The following is a 23970-nucleotide window of genomic DNA, read 5'->3' on the forward strand; positions in this document are numbered from 1 at the left end:
TAAGTACTAGTATACATATAAACACATGGCGCTTGTGCATGATTTGGCGTGACAGAATGTCGAGCTTGGATGTGGAGGCGGTTGCAAACAGAATATATGCCAGCTACTTAAGTACCTAAATACTAAACGAATTCCACAACTACCCAGGTACCTACAAAAGACCCCATTTCGCCTAAAGCTACATAATGTGTTCGTGCAGACTTTGAACCCTCGAAATAATGACCTGCAATTATCGGAAAAAGATATTATCAGCAGCCGCAACGCTGGCGAATTCGTTACTCTCGCCATTCGTCACCGCTACGCATGCCGCTGGGCGTATTGCCCCCGTTGCTCCCCTTTGATGATCCGGCTGAGGGATGGGCCTCATCCTCGTCATCGTCCAGAGCCTTTGCTAGCTCATCCGGGTCATGCATCTTGGCATCCGGATCAATATGGCCCCCATCCAAGCCCTCTTCTTGGTCGTGGTGGCGGTCCGCATCGAATACGCCCTCATCCGCACTGACGGAGATGCCTCGGGCTCCCCAGCCGGGTCGAGCAGCGCGTCGGGCCCCGTTTCCTTCGCCGCCCAGTGCGGGAGTGCTCTCTTCATCGTCAGCGGATTCCACGTGCTTGCCAAAGATGCGGCGGAGTAACCAGCCACGGCGCATGTCGTCTGCGTCGACGATGCCGCCACCGCGAAGCTTGACGCGCTGTCGGGTGTAGTATACCCATGCGAAGTCGACGTAGAGCGCTGTCTGGATCATGCCGAAGATGACGGCCACTGCCTCGGGCTTTCGGCCGGTTGTGTCGAACTCGCGGACGAACCAGTTGAGGATGTACAGGGCCCTGTAGGACCCAAGGGCAAGCAGGTAGAAGGAGTTGATGACGGTCGGGACCGTGGTTTGCCGAAGCAGGAGAAGCTGGGGCAGAATACAGCCTGATTCGAGAATCTCGGAAAACACCCACATCCACTGCGTTGTAATGTTTAGCAATCTCTTTATGTGATGGCGCACAGGGGATTTGCACGAACCGTTATAAAACCCCACTGGTCGTAGAAAATCATCATCATGAAGGGCGACAGGACTGCGGCAGCGGCGAGTACGCCTCCGCCTAGCTTCCACGAGAGCTCACGCTCCCTCGAGCGCGGGTACACCCACTGCATTATCCCGATGGTGTAAAACGATGACGAAATGTAGACAATCTTGAATAGCAGGTTCCATAGTATAGTTGTTCGAAAGATGTCGAGGTATCTGGTACAGAATACGAGGGCATACAGGACCTGCGTGATCAGGGAGACGCCTTCGGCGCTGCGGTTCGAATGTATTGCGAATATGAGAATACCCTTTGATGCGAGATGGGCTAGATCTCCCAAGATTCGAAAAACCTGGCGTGCATCAATCGAACTGGTCAGTGCTTGCGAATGGGGAGAAGGGCATTGGGCAGGGTGGTGGCGAGCTAGCTTACGTTCCAATTCACCATGGCTGCGGCTTCGAGCGAGGTGCTCGTCGAACTAGTCGGACTCAATCAGCAGAAAGAGGAGTGGAAACAGCGACGGGAGAGTTGCCCCGATAAAAGAAGAGCAGGCAAACTAGGGCGTAAGAACGTGGGAAGCAAGGCGACACGCAAGGTGTTGACGGTTTGCGGATGACTTGTCGTGTCGCAAAGCTATCGAAGTGATTCGCCTGTGGCTCCCGTGGGGATGAGGACACCTGAGCTCGGGCAGTGACAGTTGATTGGGCTGAGCTGGTTGAGTTGGTGGAGCTGCCTAGCCGAGAACGAAAGTACCCATAGTGAACGATTCCGGCGACAGTTGACATCTTGGCATCTTGACGTGGCTGGGAGCGCTTGAGCCGAACGGAGGCGGCCCCGGCCGTACTTGGCAAGATACAAACATATCCGTTCGCGGGCCTCCAGACCAGCTGACGGCGTCAGTGTTGTGTTGCTGGCCAGGGCGAGGCAATCCAAGCTTCGCACGTTCAAGAAAGTGCGTAGCCATCCGTAGAATACTACTACTGCCATGCCAGCGTATCAGCCACCCCACCCCCAGAGGAGGAGGTATTGTGTAACAAAGCTGGCACATCCTGCGACTCGATGACGCGGAGCATGATCGACAGCCGCCAGCCAGCTGATTGTCCGTGGAGAAGATGGGCAGCATCCAAACCCCTTGACATGACACATGTCCTCCCTTGTTTCTTTCAACGTGAATGGTATCAGTTTGCTGAAGCCGACTTTCTCTTTGACTTTTGCTTTGCATAGAGGGATTGCTCTACCAAAGATTCTCTTGCAGTGTCTGATGAGCCTGGTGTCTGGTTCGTGCCACAAAGGCGCGCATAGAAGCTTGTGTCGCCACGAACACGACATTGGATGACGGCCATTTCTTCTTCATAGGAGTCTACTATAGAAGGGCATCGGGGACAATAACTGACACCAAGAAACGTCAACCATGCACTTCGTGCGAGTGTTTGTATGGATGGTCGTAGGCTTCACCACGGCCGTGCCTGTTCGTGGCTTCGCCGATGGTCTCGCCGACCAGAAAGCCGTCTCGCATGATGATCAATCCCTCCGCGTTTCCAAACCCGACTGTAAGTGACCTGTCCTTCAAGAGTTTCTACCGCCAGTCACATCTCCCGAGGGTGGCTAACCATACTCTAGCATCCGAAACGTAAGCACACCCAATGCAGGTCCATGTTGCATCTACTTCCCAACCTGTTTACTCACCAACACGCAGACATCATGACACAAAATTCGCGTACGACTCACGATACATGAAGCAGTTGCTCAACAAAACCGCCCATCGCGACGCGGCTCGCACCCTCATCCAGTCATACCTCATCACATGTCGCGAACTCCAGGTGCAAACTTGGCTCATGAACGGGAGTCTCTTGGGATGGTGGTGGGGAAAGAAGGTAATCAAGAAAAAATTCGGGAATTCTCTATTTGATCCCGCTGACATATTTCAGATGTTGCCATGGGACTACCCCAGCAATGTTCAAATTACCGAGGCTGATCTCCATTTCTTGGCGGCCTACCACAACGCATCCGTTCACTTCCACAGACGGAAAGGCATGCCGAAAGGAAAGAGATTTCTGCTCGAAATAAGCCCAGATTTCACGAACAGGGCGCAAACAGGCGCTACGGATGTGATTGATGCTCGCTGGACTGATCTCGGCAGTGGGCTATATCTGAACATCACGGCCGTGCGATATAGCCCTGACCATCCGAGCGGCGAAGGGGTGCTTTACACAAAGGACGGTCAACAATTCCATGTAAGCGAAGACGCAGGCGTGCTGCCAGGAACGGCGGTCGAACGTCGACTAACGGCGGGTAGGACACCTTGTTGCACCCGTTAAGAGACACAACGTTCGAAGGAGAGCCGGTCAAAATCCCGTATCGGTATAAGACGATGCTAGCGGAGAGGTATGGCGAGGAGGCCTTGAAAAAAACGCACTATAATGGGTAAGTTGATCAAAACCTCTTGCAATCGTTTCCCCATCGTTGGGCTGATGACTGTAGACACAAGTTCGATACGCCTGAGATGCAATGGGTAATGCAAGGATGAATTACAAAGGAAAGTATCGAATGGCAGGCAGCGTCTATGCCACAGTGTAGAGAAGTTATGAAATATTTGAGGGATAATGGACAAGATTCTAAAAGAGATCAATGTTGAATGAAAAACCTTGGTGTGAACAATTGGTGCATGTTTCTTCGTCATTGTGGGGTCTGGTGCGAGCCAAGATTGCAAACCCCTGCGGACAAGCTTAAGCCGCCATGCCCCGCGACGTCACTGACAATGGATCTAGTAGACGCGTCTGACTCAACCACATTCGCGTCTCTGACCGTCGAGCCCAATTATCGCCACACCCACCCACCCTTGCGTGCGCTCACGATGGGTGCCGAAAAACATCCACAGGCACGGTATACTATTCTTCACATGTAACAGCACATTCAATTGTCTCCCGGAATGGCAACAGGTAAGCCCGCCGCAGCGCATTGCGCAGCTTCAGGACTACGTGGTAACCGAGCAAAACAGGAAGGGAACGTCGCGAGGGAAAGCTCAACGAGCGACTCCGTGGTGCTGGGTACGTGAATCATTCTGAACTCGCGCCTGCAACACGTTCCCGCTGATACCTCTACAGGCGAACAAACATCGACGACAACGATACCTTCAACCTCGACATCCCCGGCATCGCCACCGGACCAGCCGTCCAAAGCTCAAGCTCACCAGGCTCGCTACCCGCGCACCCCGCTGCCCAAACAAGTCTTCCTAGCAGGACAACCAGCAACGCACCGGACACCCGACAGGAGACAGAATCGCCGTATCAGCCTGCCGGAGACGCGGATCTTCCGGGCCCTCGCAGCTCAAGCGCACCGGTATCAGCACCGTCCGAACGCGATGACCCCGACCTGGATGAACCAGAGCCTGTTCAGCCGCCGTCAAGCGCCGTGTTTCGGGGAGGACCCCGAGTGGCCAGAACCATCACAGAAGAGATTACGGAAAGTCCAGCCGGAAAGCCTGGCAGCGGCCACAGGCAGCGCATCAATGAAGCAGTCAACATCGGCGGAGCACCGACGGGACGGACGCCGGACATAAGCGATGAGGATGACGCACAAACACAGCCATCATCGCCACTCGCAAACAAGACGCGTACGAGCAATGTCTCACGGCCATCAATTCCAGCAGTACCCGAAGAATCAGAAGGGGAGAGGGAGGAGGAACCAAGCGATGAAGCTCGCACTCGTCCACCTCAACAACGACCAGGAATAGCAAGGAAGGAGGCGGTGGTCGTGGAGGAAGAGGAGGAGGAGGAGGAGGAGGAGGAGGAGCCCGAAGAATCAGATCACTCCGATGAAGGGGCTGTAGAGATTGACGATCGAAGAGCAGCCCAGTCCATCGGTGTAAAGCGCCCTAGGCCCAACAAAACACGGTCTCCGGAACTAGGCTCGGAGCAATCCGAAGACAGCCAGCCCGAGGAACCGGTGCAAAAGAGGCACCGCAGAAGCCCGGCAGCCCAGAGGCAGCCTGCGAAGCGACCTAAGCCACAGCCAAAGCAGAAACGCCATAGTTCGGGAAGTGATCGCGACGACGACGCAGCGATTGAAATTACCGTCCAACGATTTGTCAACAACTTTGCCCAAGGCGCCGATGACGAGGATGAACTGCAGCAGGAGATTCCATTTGCGAACCGTGGTGGAGAGACAGTCGTAGATGTCTTCTCACAGGTCTGCGAAGAAATGATTTCTTCAACTTTGGAAAATCTCCAGAAGATGTTGCAGTCTTCTGATGATTTGGGGAAGAAGAAGGAGTTGAGAGTCAAGATTCGTGCTATCGGGGCGTATCGGGAAGAGCTTAACTCTCGGCTGCTCCAACATGTGAGTGCCCCCCATGTTGAATTTGAAGGGCTGTCACTGACGAGATTTAAGGCTATTCATTTGAATCACTGGCATTCGTTACGAAGACGTCTTCGTCATGTTCAGAAGGAGAAGTTGGCACTTCGAGATGAAATTATTCGGTTAAAGGGTGAACGGGAACAAGTGGCGCTTCGGATGGATGCTGTCCGTATCAAACACGAAGCTGACAGCAAAGAATCGACAGTGAGTTGTTGCGTTGCGATTTTGCATTGGTCATGGTCTAACACTTGAAATTTTTCTTTGTCTTAGTCACGTTTAAATGCGTCCTCTCTCATGCACGACATCGATTTGGCGGTCGAACAAGGTCGGGAAGCCCCAGAACTCTCTCGCAAAGCAGAGAAGGAAGCCGATCTGGGCAATCTCGACCTGGTCCTGGCTCAAATATCAGACCAAGTTAGCTCAACGAGCTCAACTGGCGGTCTGCTTCAACAAGTACAAGATTTCAACGCGTTTCTGGAACGAGCAGCCACAGCACTTGAATCAGGTTGAAACTGATGTTTTCAGTTGAAAGAATCTACTTTTCTGACGCTCCACCCAACATGCCCCCGCAGCTTTCCGCGCCACGGCTTATTGAATCTTGGCCTTGCTGAAGTCCATCTCCGGGTGCTGGTCCTGGAACTTCTTCAAGATGTCCATCTTCTTCTGCTCATCTGACGAAGGCAGCCCCTTCTCCTTCTGACGCTGGTCATACATCATCTTCTCAACCATGCCCCTCGTCTCACCGTCGAGGTCAGACAGTTTCGAAGAATCAGGCTGAATCTTCGTTACGTCAATGGTAGGAGCAGAAGTGATAACGTGCGCCCACCACTCCATCTTGTTGACCTTGTCGAGCTGGATTTCGACCGTCTTGGTACCGTCGGCGTTTGTGGATAGGGTCCATGTCGAGTCGTCGACGTGAATGGCATGGGGGAGATCTCCCTATGGCAGATCAGTATTCAAAAGTCTCTGAACTGGATATACTCCTATGGTCATGGAGCTTGGAGACCTAAACGATCATCTTAGGACCGTTGAATGTACCTTAATGACGGGCTCTTGGCCCTTGATACCCGCAGTCAGACTCTGCTTTTTAATGTCTATGATGAGATCTTTTGACTTCATGTTTCCGGGAACTGTGAAGGTAACGTTGAGTTCCGCAATAGTCTGTTGCCATTTGTAGGGCAAGGCAGCTTGCTCGTCAGCCTCTTTGGCGCGGGCGGCTGCCTCTTCAGCTGGAGACGGATCTGATGTGTTTGGTTAGCTCAACTTGGGTGACGTAAGGGTATATGTCTAGTTTTGAGCGTATGTGTTTGTAAGAAGATCAGATAACCACCTTTGACGTCAGCCATTTTCTGCTCTCTCGAATAAACGTGGTTGGGGCAATGCACGTTGCGTAGAAGAAGATCGATGTGGAATGAAGTGGCGTGCCCTTTGAAGCGTTGCGATGGCGGGGCAGTAGCTGTCGAGCAAACCCCTACGAAGAGCAAGTGGTGGCGCCCGCCGTCATTGGCTGACAAACCTGGCAGCTGGGACAGAGCTCCCTTCAGCTACAACTTCGCGCACCCCGTCAATTCGAGATCCGCAACGCACCATTGAATCACCGGCATCATCGCGCACCTCGCGCTCGGAGGCTTCTATCTCAAGCTCTCAAGCCTCCCGACCACGCCAAAATGACGCGAAACGGTACCAGCACCGTCTCAGTGCGCCATGGCGCAGCAACTGGCCTCGGTGCCCCCAACGACGAGGACGAGACATGTCCCGTGTGCAAAACGACCCGGTACTTCAACCGGGACATGGAATTCCTCATCAACCCAGAGTGCTACCACCGAATGTGCAAAACGTGCGTCGAGCGAATCTTCAAAGACGGGCCCAACCAATGCCCCTACGCCACATGCCACAAGACCCTGCGACTACGTGGTTTCAAGTCCGCCTTCTTCGCCGACCTGACCGTGGAGCGGGAGGTCGATATCCGCCGCCGCGTAGCCCAGATATTTAACAAGGTCGAGGACGACTTCGAATCACTTGACTCATACAACAAGTACCTAGAATACGTGGAAGACCTGACCTTCAAGCTCGTCAATGGCCCGCCCGAGGCTAAGGGCGAAGCAGAAGGCGAGCTGGCCGCATGGGAAGCACAGCACAAGGCCGAAATCGAGCGCAACAAGAAACTCGCGCGCGAGTCGGACGACTCGCGGAAAAGGCGGCTCGCGGCCGAACAAGATGCAGCCCGGCAACGACGCCTGCAGGACCTGCAACAAGACGCCGAGGAGAAGGCCAGCGCCGCGCGGTTCCGCGAAGAAATGCTCGACTCGCTGCAGAGCGCAGAGGTGGGACACGCCACCGAGACAGTGGACAAGATCATGCTCAAGAAGCGAGGGCAGCAGAAGAGGGATTCGGCGAGGGACGCTCTGTCCGGCCCCGCGGGGGGGCTGTCGATCCGCGGGTTGCGGGACAAGACTCGCGGTGCGGCAGACGACAACAAGCCGTATGATCCGTTTGGGGGCCTGGATCTGGCGCCGACCAGAGTTGATATGGGACACGATAGATTACAAGAGTATCACAGCGAGTGGATAGACGTGATGCGCTCCAAGAGCGAGTATCTCGTCGGCGGGTACAGTGCCGACGAGTACATCTCGAGAGCTCTGTACGAGTCGTTTTCGGGGCTGGGCGTGTTCATCGCAGAGGACAAGGTGGACAGGGCGGTTGCTACGGCCGGCGCCAGCGAGGCTGCTGTTGCCGGCGGGAAGATGGATACCGACGATGTGTTTTAGAGGACTACGAACTATGCGGGGAGGTTTTTTTTCTTCTTCTTTTCGGCAGGCGTGAAATGGCGTTTTGGTTGGGTTGGGCTGGCAAAAGGCGTTTATTTTTTGATAATGGCTCCACGCCATTCACGACTATAATTTGTTGCAAAAGATAGACTTGGCTATCATAGGGCACGCCCCCATGCAATACAATATATAATAGCGTACTCCGAGGGAGTGCCATATCTAACCATACGCTTTGTTCCTCTTGGCCCCGTGAGCAGGTACTAGTTCGATTAAGAACGTGGTGGGAGCAACATTATTTCTGACAACTGCCTAAGTGATACAACTTTGCCTATGTACTCGATAACACTACAGCCACTACGCTATGAAAATCCGTGCCTCCCTCCGTCCCTATCCAACAACGCCTTGCTGATGCGAATACCGGAATTCATAAGAATAGTCCACGGGGAAGACGAGCAAATTCGACAGTACTATCAAGGGAAAAACGATTGGAACTTAGTGGTGTAAAAAAAAAAAAAAAGTAGGGTCAAAGAATGCGATTTATTGCTGCCAGGGCGTTTGTTGCGCGGGACGAGGGAATACAGGGACAGTAGGGAGTTGATCCAGCCCGCCGCCGATACTGGCCTGGTTATGCTGCCACCCCATGCCGGTATTGTGGTTGACGAACGCGCTGTGGCGGAAGGGGTTTGTGGTCCCTGTTGGTTGGGGACCGAGAGGACCTGGATTAAGAGACTGGTCTGGAGGCGGGACTTGTTGCGGTTGTTGTTGCATTTTAGCAAAGGGGTTGGTTCCTGTAGGTTGGGCCTGGATAGGGATTGCGGACTGGAAAGGCGATGTGCTTTGTGTAGGAGATCGAGCGAACGGGTTCGTAGACTGGCGTTGCACTTGGGGCATTGGACCGGGTGAGGAGAATGGCGATGAGCTGCCTGGCATGCTGGCTAGTGGCATCATTGATTGCCTGAACGGGTTGGTCGTGCCTGTGGGTGCTGGCTGAAGAGGATTTAGCTGAAGGGGGTTTGCCTGACCGGCTTGCAAGGATTGAGGTTGTTGCGGCTGCTGCTGTTGTTGCCCATACTGGAAACCTTGGTTTGGGTTGAGGAATGTGGCCTCTAGATTCTGGGGAATTGACCCAAGAGTACCGGGCTGAAAGCTTGGCTGCGGTGTGAAGCCTCCGAATCCAGCGCCGGTGAAGTTGGGTTGCAGAGGCTGAGGCTGTTGCAGTTGCGGCTGCGGCTGCTGCTGCGGCATGAATCCACTCATATTCTGTTGCTGTTGGAACATGTTGTTGGGTACAAAACCGGTTTGCTGCGGCGCAAAGCCATTTTGAGGAAATGGCATACCCGTGGGCTGCGCCTGGAAGGGTGCTGCGGCAGGCATGATGCCAGTTGGCTGCGGGTTGACCTGCAAAGTTGTCTGCTTTTGCTCAATCGAGTCGAAAAAGTCGATAAGATCAGGATCCGGGCCCTTGTTGGCTTGTGGTTTGCCGTCGAATTTGGCATCCGGAACAGAGGGGAAGGGGTTGTTCAAATTTGGCGAAGCTGGCTTGGTAGGCGACTTGGGGAAGTCAACCTTCGCCGCTTTAGAAGACCCCCCCGTCTTCTTTGCATCCTGCTCAGCGAGATACTGTCGTCTGTGAACCTCAAAATCAGGGTCCTTGAGATAATCCTCTAGTTGACGAGCCAAAGTGACTGGGGCGTGCTTGAGCTTGGGGACTTCGACTCTCGTATGGTGTTCATGCATGCGAGCGGCACTGAGATACTGCACAACATGGTCGGTCACTCGCGTGAACGTGCGATAAATTTCCAAAGCTCTCTGGGCATCCGTCTTGGACATCTCAAAGAAGTGTCCTGCATTACAATATGTGAGCAAGGGTCTTGAGACAATTCGATCTGTTGTCGGCCCGACGAACCTAATACGTTTATGAGACCCTGATTGAGCACTTGAAACAAAGACAACAGGTCCAAGACCAACAACCGGAAGATTGCAATAGTGATTTCGTTTTCAGGTTCGGTTTCGAGGACCTAGGCGCATTTATTAGCAGCGATTAGTGTAATTCGACGTCATATTTACTCACATCACACTTGACCAGAGCCGACAATTGGTTCTCGACAACCTCAGTCTCCCGGAGCAGACCCTTATCAACAGCTAATTTCTCTAGTCGCGAATCATTCTCGCGGACCCAGTCGATCTTGGTGTCGCGAAATGCCCGTGCTCGCTCTGTCAAATAGTTTGCATAATGCCGAATGTTCCGACCTTGAGTTTGAGCTGGAGCGCCAACTAGTCAGCCCGATTCAAAATCGGTGTTATTCACGAATGACCAACCATCGGCAAAATGCCCCACGGTCAAAATGTTACGATGCTTGGCGAGGAACGATAGAGTCGCATTCTTCTCGCCCTCTCGCATCATAATGTGCGTGGTGAGCAAGCTCTTGAGCACCACTGTCCATGTCGAGTCGCGCAACCGGTATTGTAATGAACGAAAGACTTCACCTACGCCAGCATCGCCTGAGTGCGTGGCCACGAGGATGTGTTCGATATATTTCGTCTTGGGCGGTGCATTCTATAAGTCGCATCGGTCAGCATGTAATGGACTGGTGATCCTATCGTCTAGTAGCTCGGTGCTGAGGTGGTCATTGAGGGGAGGGGTGGTTGGAATTGGGACGCAATTCGCTCGTACTTTGATCTTGGTTGCGCCCTTGACGGACTTTTCGAAGGAGCCCGACATGGTGCAAGTTCTTGTCACCCTGATGTTTTCGGGTGAAGTTCCTCGCCACGAACCAGGGGTGAATAATAAAATAAAAACAAAAACGCTGATGGCCCAGGTGGATGACGAAAGGAAAAGGGCTGAATTATGGCTGGATGGCCGGGATGAGGTCGGGCTTGGTCTGGCTGCAATGGATCTCGGGTGGAGCGACTCGCAAAGCATGGGATGGACTGGGCTGGGGTCGACGAAGCCGAGTGGGGCCAACCAGACTTGTCCACGCAAAATTTGAAGGCTGTACGGCATGATGCCCAGAGGCCAGACAGATTTGCAGCAAGCCGCTCTGGAGCTGGCGGAATACATGTACATGCAAGCACATAATCAACAGCAATTGCATCAGGCCGGGCCCCTGAGACGACAGTTCATCTGAATACCAACTGCTCATGTACTCAGGTGCCGTACGGGTTCACCATCTTGACCAACCAAATAATGCTGCAACTCGATTCCAAAGTCATGCTTTATTACTGCTAATCGGCTATTCCAGTTCTTAGTACAGAACACTGTTGCAGAACTACTGCGAGTGTGGCCCCCGCGGTCATGCACATCTTGGCGATGGTTCCAAGGCTGTGCTGATCAAGGCCACTTGGCCAGTCAGTAAAGCCTTCGTCACATTGAGAGCATACGGACTACGCATGTTCATCAACTGATAAACAAAAAAAAAACTTCCGTCCAAAATCAATCGCCAAATCACGCGTCTAGCATTCCCAGTATTCGAAACAGAAGGAGTAGAAAACACTTCCATTCATAATAAATCAGAGCTTTTTTTCATCGCGTCCGAGATGTAACAAGGTCTGTGTGTCGAACGCCCATTTCAAAATACCAATTCTAGCCTCACCAGCAAACCACTTAAGCCCCAAAGGGAGAGTTTGAAGGGTCGGAAGAAAGGCATCTGCATCATATTACGCACGCGGTTCTCATCATCTGCAAGACATTGTTAGCAACGGTAGTCTGCTTGGTCAGATCTGGGGAATAAGTGGTGTACATACACTTATTTGAATGGAAGGGTTCATAAGGAGAAAAGAAGAAGAGAAAAAGGTGCCTGGTCGATGGCGCCGAAATTTAAAGCAGCTGTGGGTCGGTGGGGTCTTGGCGGATTTTCCCGGCAGAACGGATGACGCTGCTGGTTTGGCTGGAGCTTTGAGCTCACCAAGTTCACCATCATCTGATTACTCAAGTCAAACTGCACCTTGGCTGTGGCCGCACCGCAGCGTCAATTCTGACAGTAATGTCCCAGCTGGGTCGCTGCTGGGCTGTCTCACGCCGCGGTGCTTGCAATCGCTCCATACTGGCACCGATTTCTCGCAATGGCGCTTTGAGGTTCTATGCGCATCAGACTGCTGCGGCTGGCCCAAGGGCAGGACACCTGAACAAGGAAGAATTGCTCAAGGCTTGGAACCAGTGTAGGCTTAGATCGGTTCTATGTATCTGTATATTTACTAAATGTTCTCATAGTTCGAGGTTCCAATTCATTGACACAAACCGACCCCGACGTCATAACAGGATTTCTCGGAAAGCGACGCAATGTCGGAAAGCACCTGTCATTCGCGGACCTCACCACATCTTCAGGTGAAGTGATCCAAATATGCTCCCATGTCGATGGCGGGCTAGAATCCCACGAGAAATTTCGGCAAGTTCCTGCATTTGCGCCAGTCGTCGTCTGCGCGCGACCAGAGCCGCCAGCACAAGCAGCTGGAGAAGAGCAGAATAGTTCCTCGTCCAAGCGAACCCTATATCTTAGGGATATTCGATCATTAAACACGGTTCCAAAAGATCTTATTGTCACGTCTGATGTTCAATTCCCTCAAACAAAGCGACACTTGCAAATTCGATTCCACCCTGAGCTTCAAGCCAGACTAAAATTCAGATCTTGGCTAAAGGGTCAGTTGAATCAGAGCTTGTTGGAAAAGGGGTTCACAGATGTTGAGACGCCTACCCTTTTCAAATCTACGTCCGAGGGCGCCCGTGAGTTCTTAGTTCCGACAAGACAAAGGGGTACTGCATATGCACTCAGTCAGAGCCCTCAACAATACAAACAGGTCCTGATGGCGAGCGGTATTGGTCAGTACATGCAATGGGCAAGGTGCTATCGAGATGAGGATTTACGGACGGATAGACAGCCAGAATTCTCTCAGGTATGTCCCGCTCATCATCTCCATCACGGGAAGGTTATGCTCACAGAAGGTTAGCTCGATATGGAATGGGCATTTGCTGGTTCCGCCGAAGTGCAGGCCGATGTAAATGATATCCTGCTGGCTGCACTGTCACGACTCCGACCAGCTCGAAGTTACAGCGATATCCGTGGAGAGAGAATACCCATCCTATCTGATATACTCAATGAGCCCGCACCCGCCGACGAATCACCTGATCACAAGTTCACCACCCTCACCTTCGCCGAGAGTATCGCCGCTTATGGCTCTGACAAGCCGGACTTGCGAATTCCCAACCAAGTACGCCTAAAATAATGCCGTCCATCAAACTCGTCATGCTAATATGTTGCAGATACATGCGTTAGAAGATATTGAGCCTTATCGCAATTTTGTCAACATGATTACACATCTTTCGGATCCTCTCATTGAGGCATTCACCTTTCCACTGAAAGACTGTTCACCATCTGAAGCCCGAAAATTTGTCATTAAATTTATGGACAACCTCCCACCCGCATTAGCCAACAACCCCGATGGCAAACCACAAATACTCATTCACGACTCTCGACAGCCTTTATCTGGCTTCTCCTCTCTAGGCTTCGAGTATGAAAGCGTCCTGGACAAACTTTCCCAAGGCCAAGAAATCAGTGATGGCGATTTGGTGGTCTTCCAGGCCCGAGAAAAGCCCCAGGGTCAATACTGCCTTGGATCCACCAAAATCGGCGACATACGAAACGCCCTCTGGAAAAGTCTGGTGGAGGAAGGCTACATGGAAAAACCAAAGCTTGGAGATCCCGAGTCACTGCAATTTGTATGGGTCACGGAATTTCCCATGTTCAAGCCCGTTGAAGAAGGGGAACCCGGCCAGGGTGGCGCGGCTGGAATTTCCGCAGCCCATCACCCATTTACGGCACCACTGTCAGAGAATGACCTCGAAATCCTCTTCACCGATCCATTGCAAGCTCGGAGTGCCGCCTACGACCTCGTTCTAAACGGTATCGAGATTGGAGGTGGAAGCGAGCGTATTCACGTCGCAGATATTCAGGAATTCATCATGCGAGACGTCCTGAAAATGACTGATCAACGAATCAAAGACTTTTCACATCTGTTTGACGCGCTGAGGGCAGGATGTCCGCCTCACGCTGGCTTTGCCCTTGGGTTCGATAGACTTGTTGCGCTGCTCACAGATACGTCGACCGTCCGGGATGTGATTGCTTTCCCAAAGACCATGAGGGGTGAGGATCCGTTTGTGCGGTCACCAAGTAAGCTGAATAATGAGCAGCTTGCTCCATATGGGCTACAACTGATGTCGAAGTCTAAATGATCTCTACTTCTCTCGTTGCTAGTTGCGGCGGACCGTCCAGGATCAGGCTTCGGTTCAATGGAGCACCTGTACAAATATGTATCATATTGTAATATATACTCATAGACTTGGCGCGGAGAATCCGTGCCCAGGATTGCATATTCAGTATACCACACAGCAACCATTCCAACGCGATACTTCATTGTCCCCCCTCCTGATCCCTCCTCCCCTCATGAGCGCTTCGTACTTACACTGTGCGCAATATGGCATTTTTTCAGTGTTCTCTAACCGTCGACTGTCGTGACAGTTAGGGATTGCTTACAAGTAAAGTCCGCCTGTCGGCGGCCACTGACATGTTGCGAGGAAGCACGGGGCCGATATTTTCGTGGGCCAGAGTCATGGTCTCACGAGATATTATCATAATTACTGTATGAAATCTCCATTTCATTAAAAATATACATACATTCAATTATCTTCCAGAATTCAAGATATTCAAGCTAACTGTCCGACTAACCATGAACATGGGAAAGGGCAAGTGGGTCTAAGCGCCAAGGGACGAGCGACCCACGCACCGCCACCAGATGGAGCTCACCGCCAAAAATCTTGGAGAATTCTGCCGGACTCTGAACTTCACAGAATCATCACCAGCCTCATGCTGCCCGCAAGCAAATACACCCCTCACCACTCGACCCAGACTTGATAATTCGTTTCTCCCGGCAAACCCTCCACCACAAGAGAGTCTCTCTGCAGTAACCATGTCATCTATGCGCAACGCCGTGGCGCGGCGCCCGCACCGTGAGCGTGCCCAACCGCTGGAGCGTGGCCGACTGGGCCTGCTCGAAAAGCACAAGGTAAGAAGACGATGCGTAAAACGCCCCACGAGACGAACAATTTGCGTTTCTAACTCGAGACAGGACTACTCTCTCCGAGCCAAGGATTTCAACAAGAAAAAGACCCAGCTGAAATCGCTGCGACAAAAGGCCGCTGATCGAAATGAAGATGAATTCTACTTTGGCATGATGTCCCGCAAGGGCGCCGGATCCAAACTCAAGGACGGCAAGAGCTGGACAGGCAAGCTCGAGGGCGACCGCGGCAACAGGGCAATGGACGTCGATACTGTGCGGCTGCTCAAGACCCAGGACATAGGGTATATCCGGACGATGCGGCAGGTGGTTGTCAAGGAAATCGCAAGACTGGAACAACAAGTCGTCTTGACAAGAGGACTGGACCGTCTTGAAGACGAAGAGGACGAGGAAGACAAAGAAGACGATCTGGACTCTGACGACGACGAGACGCCCTTGCCTGCGAAACCCAAGGCACCGAGAAAAATTGTCTTCATGGATGACGAGGAGGAGCGAGAGGCTACTATGCTGGATAGGTTGGAGGCGGAGCAAAATGACGACGGCGACGAGGAAGAAGAAGAAAAAGGTAGAAATGCTGCCGCCGCAGATGGGGAAGGGGACGACGAGGAAGCCGATCCGGTCAAGTCGCTGCGGAGACTGAAGAGACAACTCGAAAATGCTAAGAAGCAGCTCAAGGCTTTCAATGATGCCGAGGCACATCTTGACGTGCAGCGCGCCAAGATGGCCAAGACGGCGACATCCGGAGGGAACACAAGGAGAGGGAGGAAAATCATGGTTCGCGCAAGGAAGCGTTAAAAGGGTTGAAATATGTCGGCTTGTGGTAATGATGGCATCTACCGGCGTTTGGGGGGATTCTTTACAATCACGAAATATACTTGGTTCCTTGTTCATCTGCGTAGGTGCGCTCATAAATAAATCGCCGTCCAAAACGGGACAGTCACATCACCAGAAAAAGAAGCGCACGCTCGCCCTGGTAAATATCCGACATGTCTCATTATTATAATCATCACATGGCCACGTTAATACTTCGACCCCACACACGAATACAAACACTTGAACACGCCCCCGACGGCCTTGAACAGCGCCGCCAGGACCCATATAGCCAACTTGAACACGCCCTTTGCCAGCTTCACCACGACCCGTATCAGAAACGGCGGCTTATCCCCCGCGGACCGGCGCCCGTGCGGCCCCTTGCCCAGGCTGTCATTTTGGCTCTCCACGTCCATTTCAAACGCCTCCATATGGCGCTTCTTCTTCCCGCCGTCCCGGCGTATACTCAGCTTGCTCCATCTCGCCGAGCCGCGCCTGGCGCCGAGAGCAGCCGCCGGCGGCGCCCGCGGCGGAGGCTCAAAGGTCTCCATCGGGGTCGGCGAGCTCCTGTCCTCGCCGGCCGCGACCAGCAGCAGCGCCGCGACGACAACGTCCAGGATGTAGAAGGAGTCGATCTGGGCGGCGACGCCCGTGTCCAGCTCGACCCAGCCGCCGCCGGTGCCGTCCCTCGTCAGCTTGGCGAGGTGCCGGGGCGACTCGTCGTGCTCGAGGGTGTACTCGACGCGCGAGTAGGCCGGGCTCCGGTCGACGGCGACGCGGAACGGCCTGGCCAGCGCGTTGTGCACGAGGAAGTGCGTCGCCGTGTCCTCGTCCCAGACCAGCCGGGCGCACTCGTTTTCCGCGGCGGCGACGGACGCGGCGTCGTCGGCCTTGTCGACGGCCATGCGCGCGGCCGCCGCCGGCATGAGGAGCGCCACGAGCCCGTCGTTGGGCGGGTGCTTGCGGGACTCTTCTTCCAGCGTCGAGCTGAGTGCTTCGTGGCGGTGCTTTGCGTCGGTCCGGCTGCCGCTGCTGCTCGCCGGGGCGCCGGGGGACGTGCCGGCCTCTGGGATCGGCGCCTTGCACGGCTTTGCCGGGTCGTGCCGCGTGAGGCTGATGTAGGCCGCGGCGGAGGTGGGATCCAGCCGGAGGCTCCAGAACGGCTGGGAGGACCGGGACGACAGCGTGTACACGGGCGCGTCTTTTTGCCGCGACAGCTTCAGGCAGAAGACCCTCGACTCGGACACGGACGCCTTCCACCCGTTGGCTACCTTCCACAGGCTCTTGAGGTCCTCGGTCGTGCAGGGCGTGGGGGTCTCCGGCGGCGGCTGCGTCTGTATCCTCAGTGGCCATCGGCCCCTTGCCGCAGGTCGTCGGGGGCTCGACGGCGGGCTGCGGCCCGGAGCGCTCTGTGTCCCCGGGGATTCCGGCTCCTCGTAGACGGATTGCCTGCTGATGATGGCGCGGGGGATGTGAGCGGGACCCATTTGCGTCGGCGCGTACTCCTGCTCGTTGAGCGACACATCCGGGTTATATGTCGGGAAGATGGACCTCAGCGGCTGCGAGGCAGAAGCCGGCGAGGGGTGGTCACGGAGAGGGTTTTTAGCAATCGAGTTCCTGGACCGTCCGCTGTTGCTGCGAACGAGCGTGTTGGCTTCCGAGAAGGCGGTTTCCGCCCGGCCGGGCACGTCGTGTATATTCCGGGGCTGTTGGACGGCAGCCGTGTCGGCGGTGGTCTCGAGGCCGTGGTGCCGCGCAGGGGCTTCAGAGTTCTGCGGTGTCTCGCTACTTAACGGCCAGTTGGAGGGCGTTTCTGCCCGCGCGGGCTCGAACTGCACAGGTGGTGTATATGATGGCTGCCCACGCGCCTGGGTGTGATCTGGTGTAGCCACCCTCTGGACCTGGGGTGTTTGCGGCGTCCTCTCCTGGGATTCGGACCGCCGCCCACGGTAAGACTGGAGACTTCGAGATGCCGGCGGTGGTTTGGAGGCGTTGGGGCTGGGAAACAGGGAGAAGCTGCCTGGCTGGGATTGCTGCGGCGAAGGCATGACTGCTATATATATCGCTGGTATCTCGCCCCCAGTGCGGAATTCCTGGATAGCAAGAAACCGGCAGGGACCCGGGGTATCACAAGTATAACAAAGAGAGAAAGGAAAAACTATAAGCCAGCTTCGGCTTACTGCATCGTGTCCCGCCTGATATTATTGCCAATACCAGCTCGAACCAAGACGGGCCAATCGTCAGGCCTCTGATGAATGAAGACGAGGCAGCACAGGAAATGGCAAAACAAAAGAACAGAGAAGCAGAAAAAATGGAGGCAGTGATAAACATATAATGTCGCACGGCATGCCATCTCTATTCCCCTATCCCTGCCCAGGGCCCCATGGCTATTTGCGGCAATGGCACCTTGGAAAGGGCTGCAGTATCTGCATTCTGCTAGTCTGGCGCCATATTTGCTCTTTGGCGCCCCGTTGGAGTGGTATCTCCTGCAGGATGCTGGGCGGACGCCAGGAACGCGGAGGGGGTCTACGCGCTTCGTTGAAGAATCGTCGTGTCACTGGTTGGGAGGAGTTGGTGGTAAAGATGCCGTGCCATGCGGGAGACTATATTTGGCCATGCAGCCAATGGTGTGGGATATCACACTGCATCAAAGCGGGGCCAAGAGGTGCGTCTAAGCGCCGAGCTGCGCGGGCGGCCAACCTGGGTGCGCCATGGACTCTGATTGGCCGGGTGGCATCTCATCTTGAGTCTGGTGGCACTTGTGGGAGGATGGAACGTGGGAAGACGAGATGGAGGACCTGCGGTGCGGTGATTGGGAGTCGGTACCGTCAACTGGCGTGAGAAATACCAGGTGACACTACCCGAGATAATCTGGTAGCTGAATGGGTCGTGCATGCCAACAATGACATAACATGGAGCCACTCAAGAGTGGCCGAGGGGTCGAATTAAATATTGACCCTAGCCGGTAGTTGCCAACGGGTCGACGGCCATGTACCTACGTACTTAAGTCTATAACGTCTCGTACTTACATCATTACATAAGTTCGGTATGACCAGACTAATGCACCAAAAATGGCCATGGCCACGCCCCATGTTTTTGATGTCAATGTTAAGACCAGTGCCTCTATTTACTGCGACACAGACCGCATACCGCAGCCGCCGCACCGATAGTATCAACCGCCCTCTAGCTACGTAAGTGCGGAAAAGGCAAAAAACGTCTGGTACCTATGTACGTGTATGAATACATCCTAAGCAAGCTACCTAGTACTAATTGTGGCGAGACCGAACAATTCTAAGAGCACACTTTAGCTACGCAGATAGAAGGTAGAGCGTTATTAGTGAATCTACATCCCTTAATTCACAACTGGCTACATCAGTACTCCAAAGCGTATCGCATGCGACGTACGTTGGCGAGGGTACACCGGCTGCCGCTGTGGATAGATGACGATGTGACCGAGGGCAGGATACGTACGCCGGTTGTTGAAGGTCTCCGGAGCCGTCAATTCGGAGATGAGGACATGCGCATGTCGGCATAGTGTGAGAACCAGGGAAGCGAATAGCGAAAACCTGCCGTTGTCTTGTCGTGCACGCTCCAAAGACGTTGGTCGGCTGCCGTGCCTGACCGCCTTGGTCATATTGATAGGATCATCGAAGGCGTGTACGGCTCCCAGCCAATCTATTAACCCTTCATCTCTTCCCCTCGTCACATCTTACTTCCGACTAGCGAGCAATGACTTCCAGCATAACCCTCAAAGGCGTTTATGTGGGCAACAAGCCTGTCATTGTGAAGAGGTATCTATATCGCCAATACAAGCAGATAACAGATGGTACCCAATGCTGGAGGGACAACTACCTTCTTGAGCGATGGGCGGATTCTCAACAGCCCGTGGTGTACTATGGACAGCATGTGAACGGATACAGGCTATTGAAGAGGCTGGGCGATTGGTGTTGGCTGGCCAGAAATACCAACAATAAGTGTGTGTATCTGTCCCCTTGGGCTGCAGAGAAGGCTAACGACCGGCGCCAGCGAGTTGTTGACCGTCAAGTTCATGGGGCGGAGCGAATCTCAGCAAGTCAAACGCGAATTAGCCATCAACCGATTTCTACGTTCGCGATGCCCCCAAAGTCCCCACCTATGCATCATCAAAGACAGCTTTGTCATAAAGCACCACCTGGCAAAATTGCACCCCTCATACAGGAAAGTCAGCTTTGACGCCATCGCCTACCCGCCGATGGGGACAGATCTTCAAGTGATAGATACTTCATCGGCCCGCAGCACCTCACTACTCCCTCTAAGCGTTGAAAGGCGAGTGCAATGCATCAAGGACATTGTTCGAGGGGTGGCCGAACTACACAGCCTGGGTATCGTGCATGCAGGTAATTCTACAGAGAGGGGTTCTTGAAGGAAGATTCTAACCAAACACAGATATCCATCCAGGGAATGTTGCACTACCACCGCCTCCAGTTGCAGACATGGAGGCCCTCCTTGAAGAGCCACATGTAGAACACTGGTTGGAACGTGAGGATGGAGCTCCAACACCTGGCTGCCTCCCCAAATCCGTCATCAAGCCAGTGGACTTGGGCTTCGGCGACGGGACATGCAGAGTCTTGGATTTCGGATACTCTTTCCGGCACAGAGAAGGTGCCGTGTACAAGGCAGACAGCTTCTCATATGGCGCGGAAAAAGCTATCGAGTTTGAGACGAGCGAAACGACAGACCAGCCCTTCAAGGTGGACAGTTGGTACATGGGGCAATTAGTATGTACACTCGACATACAACGCCGTCGCATATTGCCTGACATTCACTAGATCTATTTCATCTTGACCAATGGATGCGACTTTCTGGACAGGCGTCCCTCAAATCTCATGTCACACTGGGTAGACCGTATGGCTGTACTGGAGAATGGGGTGGACGAAATTTTTAATGAGGAGTTGCCATCACGCAGACATCAGCGCCATTTCCAGCCCATAATTCAACAGCTTATGCACGGCGACCCTAACCGCCGTCTTTCTGTTCAAGATGCCGTGGCTAGAATCGAGTCGTTTTGACTCGCTGAGTCTTCCGATGCGGAATTTAGATCATCTCTTTCTTGACCTTATTTGCACATTGTGATGCACTTGTCAGCTATTATAACTAGGGGAACATGGTTCTGAACAATCTCAATCTAATCACAGACACAAGAAAATATTAATATGCTGTACACATGGCATCTTACGCACCAGTATAAAGTATGCAGACGCGCTCAACTCCCGTGAGCCATACCGCATAAAGCAGCAAACCATGGCAATATATAACACACATTGACTTCTCAGAACTGCGGCTAAACGTACAGCGAAGCACAGCCTGACAAGGAAGAGAAACAATATATGAATGCAGCGATGTACTGTGCTGCCAAGAAACTAAAACGTCATTCCAGCGCAATCTACAAGGACATCCAAGTAATATTTCAAAACAGCAATATCAAGCTGACACTGGAATATATAGCGTCATTTAACTCCTGAATAATTCTTTTCTAGGCATCGCCATTGATCCCTCCATGATTGCCCGCCCAAATACAGTCGGTCTCGTGACCCTTTCGGTTCTATACGAATGACAAGTCAAATCAATAATGAAATACCGGCCAAGCTGACAAAACGAGTCGAGAACCTACCTCAACAATACCCCCGCCAAGCCGTCTCGAGGCCTCGTTTGCTCGGCAAACATTGTGGGACTGTACTAGATGTGTAGCAGCAACACCACAGTGTCCTTTGGCGCAACGATCCTGCGTTAGGAGACGCTCCGTTTCAGTTTAAATTTGCGCCTGCATATCTGGCTTTTTCTTCGTCTTTCTATCGGAGGGGCGTACCTTTTCCCAAATGCTATTCACGCCGTCTAATCCATCGTGTCGTGTTAGTTGATGCCTTGGTGCACGACCCCTCAAACGGCTTACATATGTGATCATACGGTGTGGCCCTTGCCGTCGAGACAAAGAAGATGGAGAGCATGCCTGCGCCTTGGTGGTCTTTCCTATCCGCGCTGATGCAGCTAGTCGGGCGCTCATCTTATGCTCGTGGTATGGCAGGCCAGGCGAATAGGGGTAGCAAATAAAACCCCACCAAATGCGTCTGGTTTACGAAGCACAGATGGCCTTATATTTCGAGCTGCCCTTGCTTATCTTCCTCTGGCTCTTCTTTCTTTTTTTCATACTCTCTAATCTCACAAGAATCTGTAACTTGATTTCATTCATGGCCAGTTATTTTTAGGATTGTTTTAGTGCGAATGTTCATCCCGTGCGACCTAATGAGCCGAAGCACGCTCTTCACAGCCCGATCAGGGCACAAACAGAGTCTATCGTGTTGCAAGGACCGGATCGGATTTCAAACGTCTCGGGCAGAGGCGGCCGGAATTTCTTCTGTCTACAGCGAATGTGGAGCCGCCATTTTGAAACCGGGTGATGGCTCAAATTGCAGCCATCTGATGACACTGTAATGCGGCTGCCGGGCCGTGCCGACCGGCACTTTTGTGGCACGACGCCAGCGATGCTGGGCCACTTGCCCTATTTGGAGTCGATAGCCTATTCGCCCTGTCTTTATCTGCCATCCCTTTAAGTGCGCTAAGGTGCTGTTCTTATAGAGAGTAAGGATATATATACACCAATTAAAAATCTTGAATCAAATGGCATAAATTTTCACTGTGTATTAGATTAATAATATAAATACAAGTTTTTTAAGTTTATATAAAGCTATATCACACTTATTATAGCCGTTGGTTAACTAAAAAGTACCTGTTAGGTATTGCATAAAAGGTGGGACAGTTACAAGAGCGGCACCTTTGTACTCAACGGGATAAGATGTCTCGAGTACTACCGAGCAACGTGAAACGCATCCTCGACAAAGCGTAATGGAAGGACTTCCATTCCAACAAGAGGAACGTGACGATGCGATACCGTCCGCACCTCATGCATACAGCTTCGGCGAAAAGGGGCCTTCAACTATCATGCCGGAGGAGAACAGCCTATCCCGAAGTTTGCTCAAGTAGTGATTTCTATTTTGACACGCGACAGCTTCCGCAACCCAGTCCTGCCGCCAGACTGTCGTGACCCCGCCTCATCCATCTTATCGTACAAAATTTTGACCTTGTCTTTGTCTAGTATACATTGCCCAACCCCGGCATCAAAAGAGTCGGCCGAAAACGCGGTCCAGCGATGCCACATCCAAAGCTCAAAACTAGAAAGAAACAACAACGCCAGAAACCATGCAAGTGTGCCCCGAATGTTGCAACCGCCCCGCTCTACTCATCGCGTCTTTCATCCACGGCCTGCCATTACCTTCGTTCGGACTGGACCAAAAGGAAAATCGCCTTGTCATCTGCCGCCGTCAGGGCCGTGCGGCCTGTCCTTGGCCGTCATCCCACCCACCCTCTCCGCCTGTCCCAGCTTCTCCAGCTCGCGCTGCCTCGACGCCCTCACCTCCTCCGGGAGCCCCCACCACTCGCGGAGGAACTCCTCCTGGGCCACGGCCATCTTGGCCTTGCGCTCGCGCTGCCGGTGCCGCTCCATCCGCATGGCGAACCACTCCTCGCGCGCGGCGTCGTGCTCCTCGGGCGTCGCGTGCAGCTTCATGCAGTTGTTCATGACGCGGTGTTCGGCCCGGCAGGCAAAGGACACGGTGAGGGTGCGGCCGAGGGCGCACGCGGCAAAGGCTAAAAATGTCAACCAGACGTTTAGTTGTTGTCTTTCAGCGAACCCCCTCCACCGGTGAGAAGGACTAATGCACGCACCTTTGATCTCTTCGGCACACTGGCTGCGAACCCGGGCGTAGTAAATGTCTCGTACTTGCGACTCTTGCGAGGCCGATAGCGGCAGGGGGTTTCTCGAGGGCACGCCGGCGCGTTGGTCCGGGACGTCGGGCTTGTCGGTGGCCATGGTCGTCATTTCGCTGCAATGTCTAGAGGAAGCCGGGGCGAGTTTTCGATGGTG

General features: G+C 53.3%; 11 protein-coding genes across 11 annotated transcripts; 6 read left to right on the plus strand and 5 right to left on the minus strand.

Moving 5' to 3' along the window:
• Nucleotides 1–275: 275 nt before the first annotated feature.
• ERD2 (ER lumen protein-retaining receptor) lies at nt 276–1458 on the minus strand (the record flags this gene model as incomplete). Its single annotated transcript, XM_014692416.1, has 3 exons — nt 276–950; nt 1010–1363; nt 1444–1458. The coding sequence occupies 3 exons, from the start codon at nt 1456–1458 to the stop codon at nt 276–278; spliced, it is 1044 nt and encodes a 347-aa protein (XP_014547902.1).
• A 964-nt stretch (nt 1459–2422) lies between these two features.
• On the plus strand, nt 2423–3538 carry G6M90_00g026850 (uncharacterized protein; the record flags this gene model as incomplete). Its single annotated transcript, XM_066129976.1, has 6 exons — nt 2423–2561; nt 2632–2641; nt 2708–2885; nt 2940–3245; nt 3308–3435; nt 3493–3538. The coding sequence occupies 6 exons, from the start codon at nt 2423–2425 to the stop codon at nt 3536–3538; spliced, it is 807 nt and encodes a 268-aa protein (XP_065986095.1).
• Nucleotides 3539–3940: 402 nt separating this feature from the next.
• On the plus strand, nt 3941–5877 carry G6M90_00g026860 (uncharacterized protein; the record flags this gene model as incomplete). The annotated part of the gene is made up of 5 exons (XM_014692414.1): nt 3941–3950; nt 4010–4058; nt 4116–5349; nt 5401–5571; nt 5638–5877. 5 exons carry the CDS (start codon nt 3941–3943, stop codon nt 5875–5877), a joined length of 1704 nt encoding a protein of 567 aa, XP_014547900.1.
• Nucleotides 5878–5955: 78 nt separating this feature from the next.
• On the minus strand, nt 5956–6713 carry nudC (Nuclear movement protein nudC; the record flags this gene model as incomplete). The annotated part of the gene is made up of 3 exons (XM_014692413.1): nt 5956–6306; nt 6406–6608; nt 6698–6713. 3 exons carry the CDS (start codon nt 6711–6713, stop codon nt 5956–5958), a joined length of 570 nt encoding a protein of 189 aa, XP_014547899.1.
• Nucleotides 6714–7034: 321 nt separating this feature from the next.
• TFB3 (RNA polymerase II transcription factor B subunit 3) lies at nt 7035–8135 on the plus strand (the record flags this gene model as incomplete). Its single annotated transcript, XM_014692412.1, has 1 exon — nt 7035–8135. The coding sequence occupies one exon, from the start codon at nt 7035–7037 to the stop codon at nt 8133–8135; it is 1101 nt and encodes a 366-aa protein (XP_014547898.1).
• A 537-nt stretch (nt 8136–8672) lies between these two features.
• On the minus strand, nt 8673–10857 carry G6M90_00g026890 (uncharacterized protein; the record flags this gene model as incomplete). Its single annotated transcript, XM_066129977.1, has 5 exons — nt 8673–9979; nt 10042–10153; nt 10207–10397; nt 10455–10692; nt 10810–10857. The coding sequence occupies 5 exons, from the start codon at nt 10855–10857 to the stop codon at nt 8673–8675; spliced, it is 1896 nt and encodes a 631-aa protein (XP_065986131.1).
• Nucleotides 10858–12118: 1261 nt separating this feature from the next.
• On the plus strand, nt 12119–14361 carry Dars2 (Aspartate--tRNA ligase; the record flags this gene model as incomplete). Its single annotated transcript, XM_014692410.1, has 4 exons — nt 12119–12293; nt 12346–13025; nt 13080–13340; nt 13393–14361. 4 exons carry the CDS (start codon nt 12119–12121, stop codon nt 14359–14361), a joined length of 2085 nt encoding a protein of 694 aa, XP_014547896.1.
• Nucleotides 14362–15095: 734 nt separating this feature from the next.
• UTP11 (U3 small nucleolar RNA-associated protein 11) lies at nt 15096–15998 on the plus strand (the record flags this gene model as incomplete). The annotated part of the gene is made up of 2 exons (XM_014692409.1): nt 15096–15191; nt 15255–15998. The coding sequence occupies 2 exons, from the start codon at nt 15096–15098 to the stop codon at nt 15996–15998; spliced, it is 840 nt and encodes a 279-aa protein (XP_014547895.1).
• Nucleotides 15999–16222: 224 nt separating this feature from the next.
• G6M90_00g026920 (uncharacterized protein) lies at nt 16223–18061 on the minus strand (the record flags this gene model as incomplete). Its single annotated transcript, XM_014692408.1, has 1 exon — nt 16223–18061. The coding sequence occupies one exon, from the start codon at nt 18059–18061 to the stop codon at nt 16223–16225; it is 1839 nt and encodes a 612-aa protein (XP_014547894.1).
• A 1681-nt stretch (nt 18062–19742) lies between these two features.
• Nucleotides 19743–21061, plus strand: G6M90_00g026930 (uncharacterized protein; the record flags this gene model as incomplete). The annotated part of the gene is made up of 4 exons (XM_066129978.1): nt 19743–19987; nt 20040–20389; nt 20439–20770; nt 20822–21061. The coding sequence occupies 4 exons, from the start codon at nt 19743–19745 to the stop codon at nt 21059–21061; spliced, it is 1167 nt and encodes a 388-aa protein (XP_065985611.1).
• Nucleotides 21062–23355: 2294 nt separating this feature from the next.
• G6M90_00g026940 (uncharacterized protein) lies at nt 23356–23916 on the minus strand (the record flags this gene model as incomplete). Its single annotated transcript, XM_014692406.1, has 2 exons — nt 23356–23693; nt 23772–23916. 2 exons carry the CDS (start codon nt 23914–23916, stop codon nt 23356–23358), a joined length of 483 nt encoding a protein of 160 aa, XP_014547892.1.
• Nucleotides 23917–23970: the final 54 nt, after the last annotated feature.

The sequence above is a fragment of the Metarhizium brunneum genome, chromosome 1 (genome assembly GCF_013426205.1).
Source record: "Metarhizium brunneum chromosome 1, complete sequence".
Classification (NCBI taxonomy): Eukaryota; Fungi; Ascomycota; class Sordariomycetes; order Hypocreales; family Clavicipitaceae; genus Metarhizium; species Metarhizium brunneum.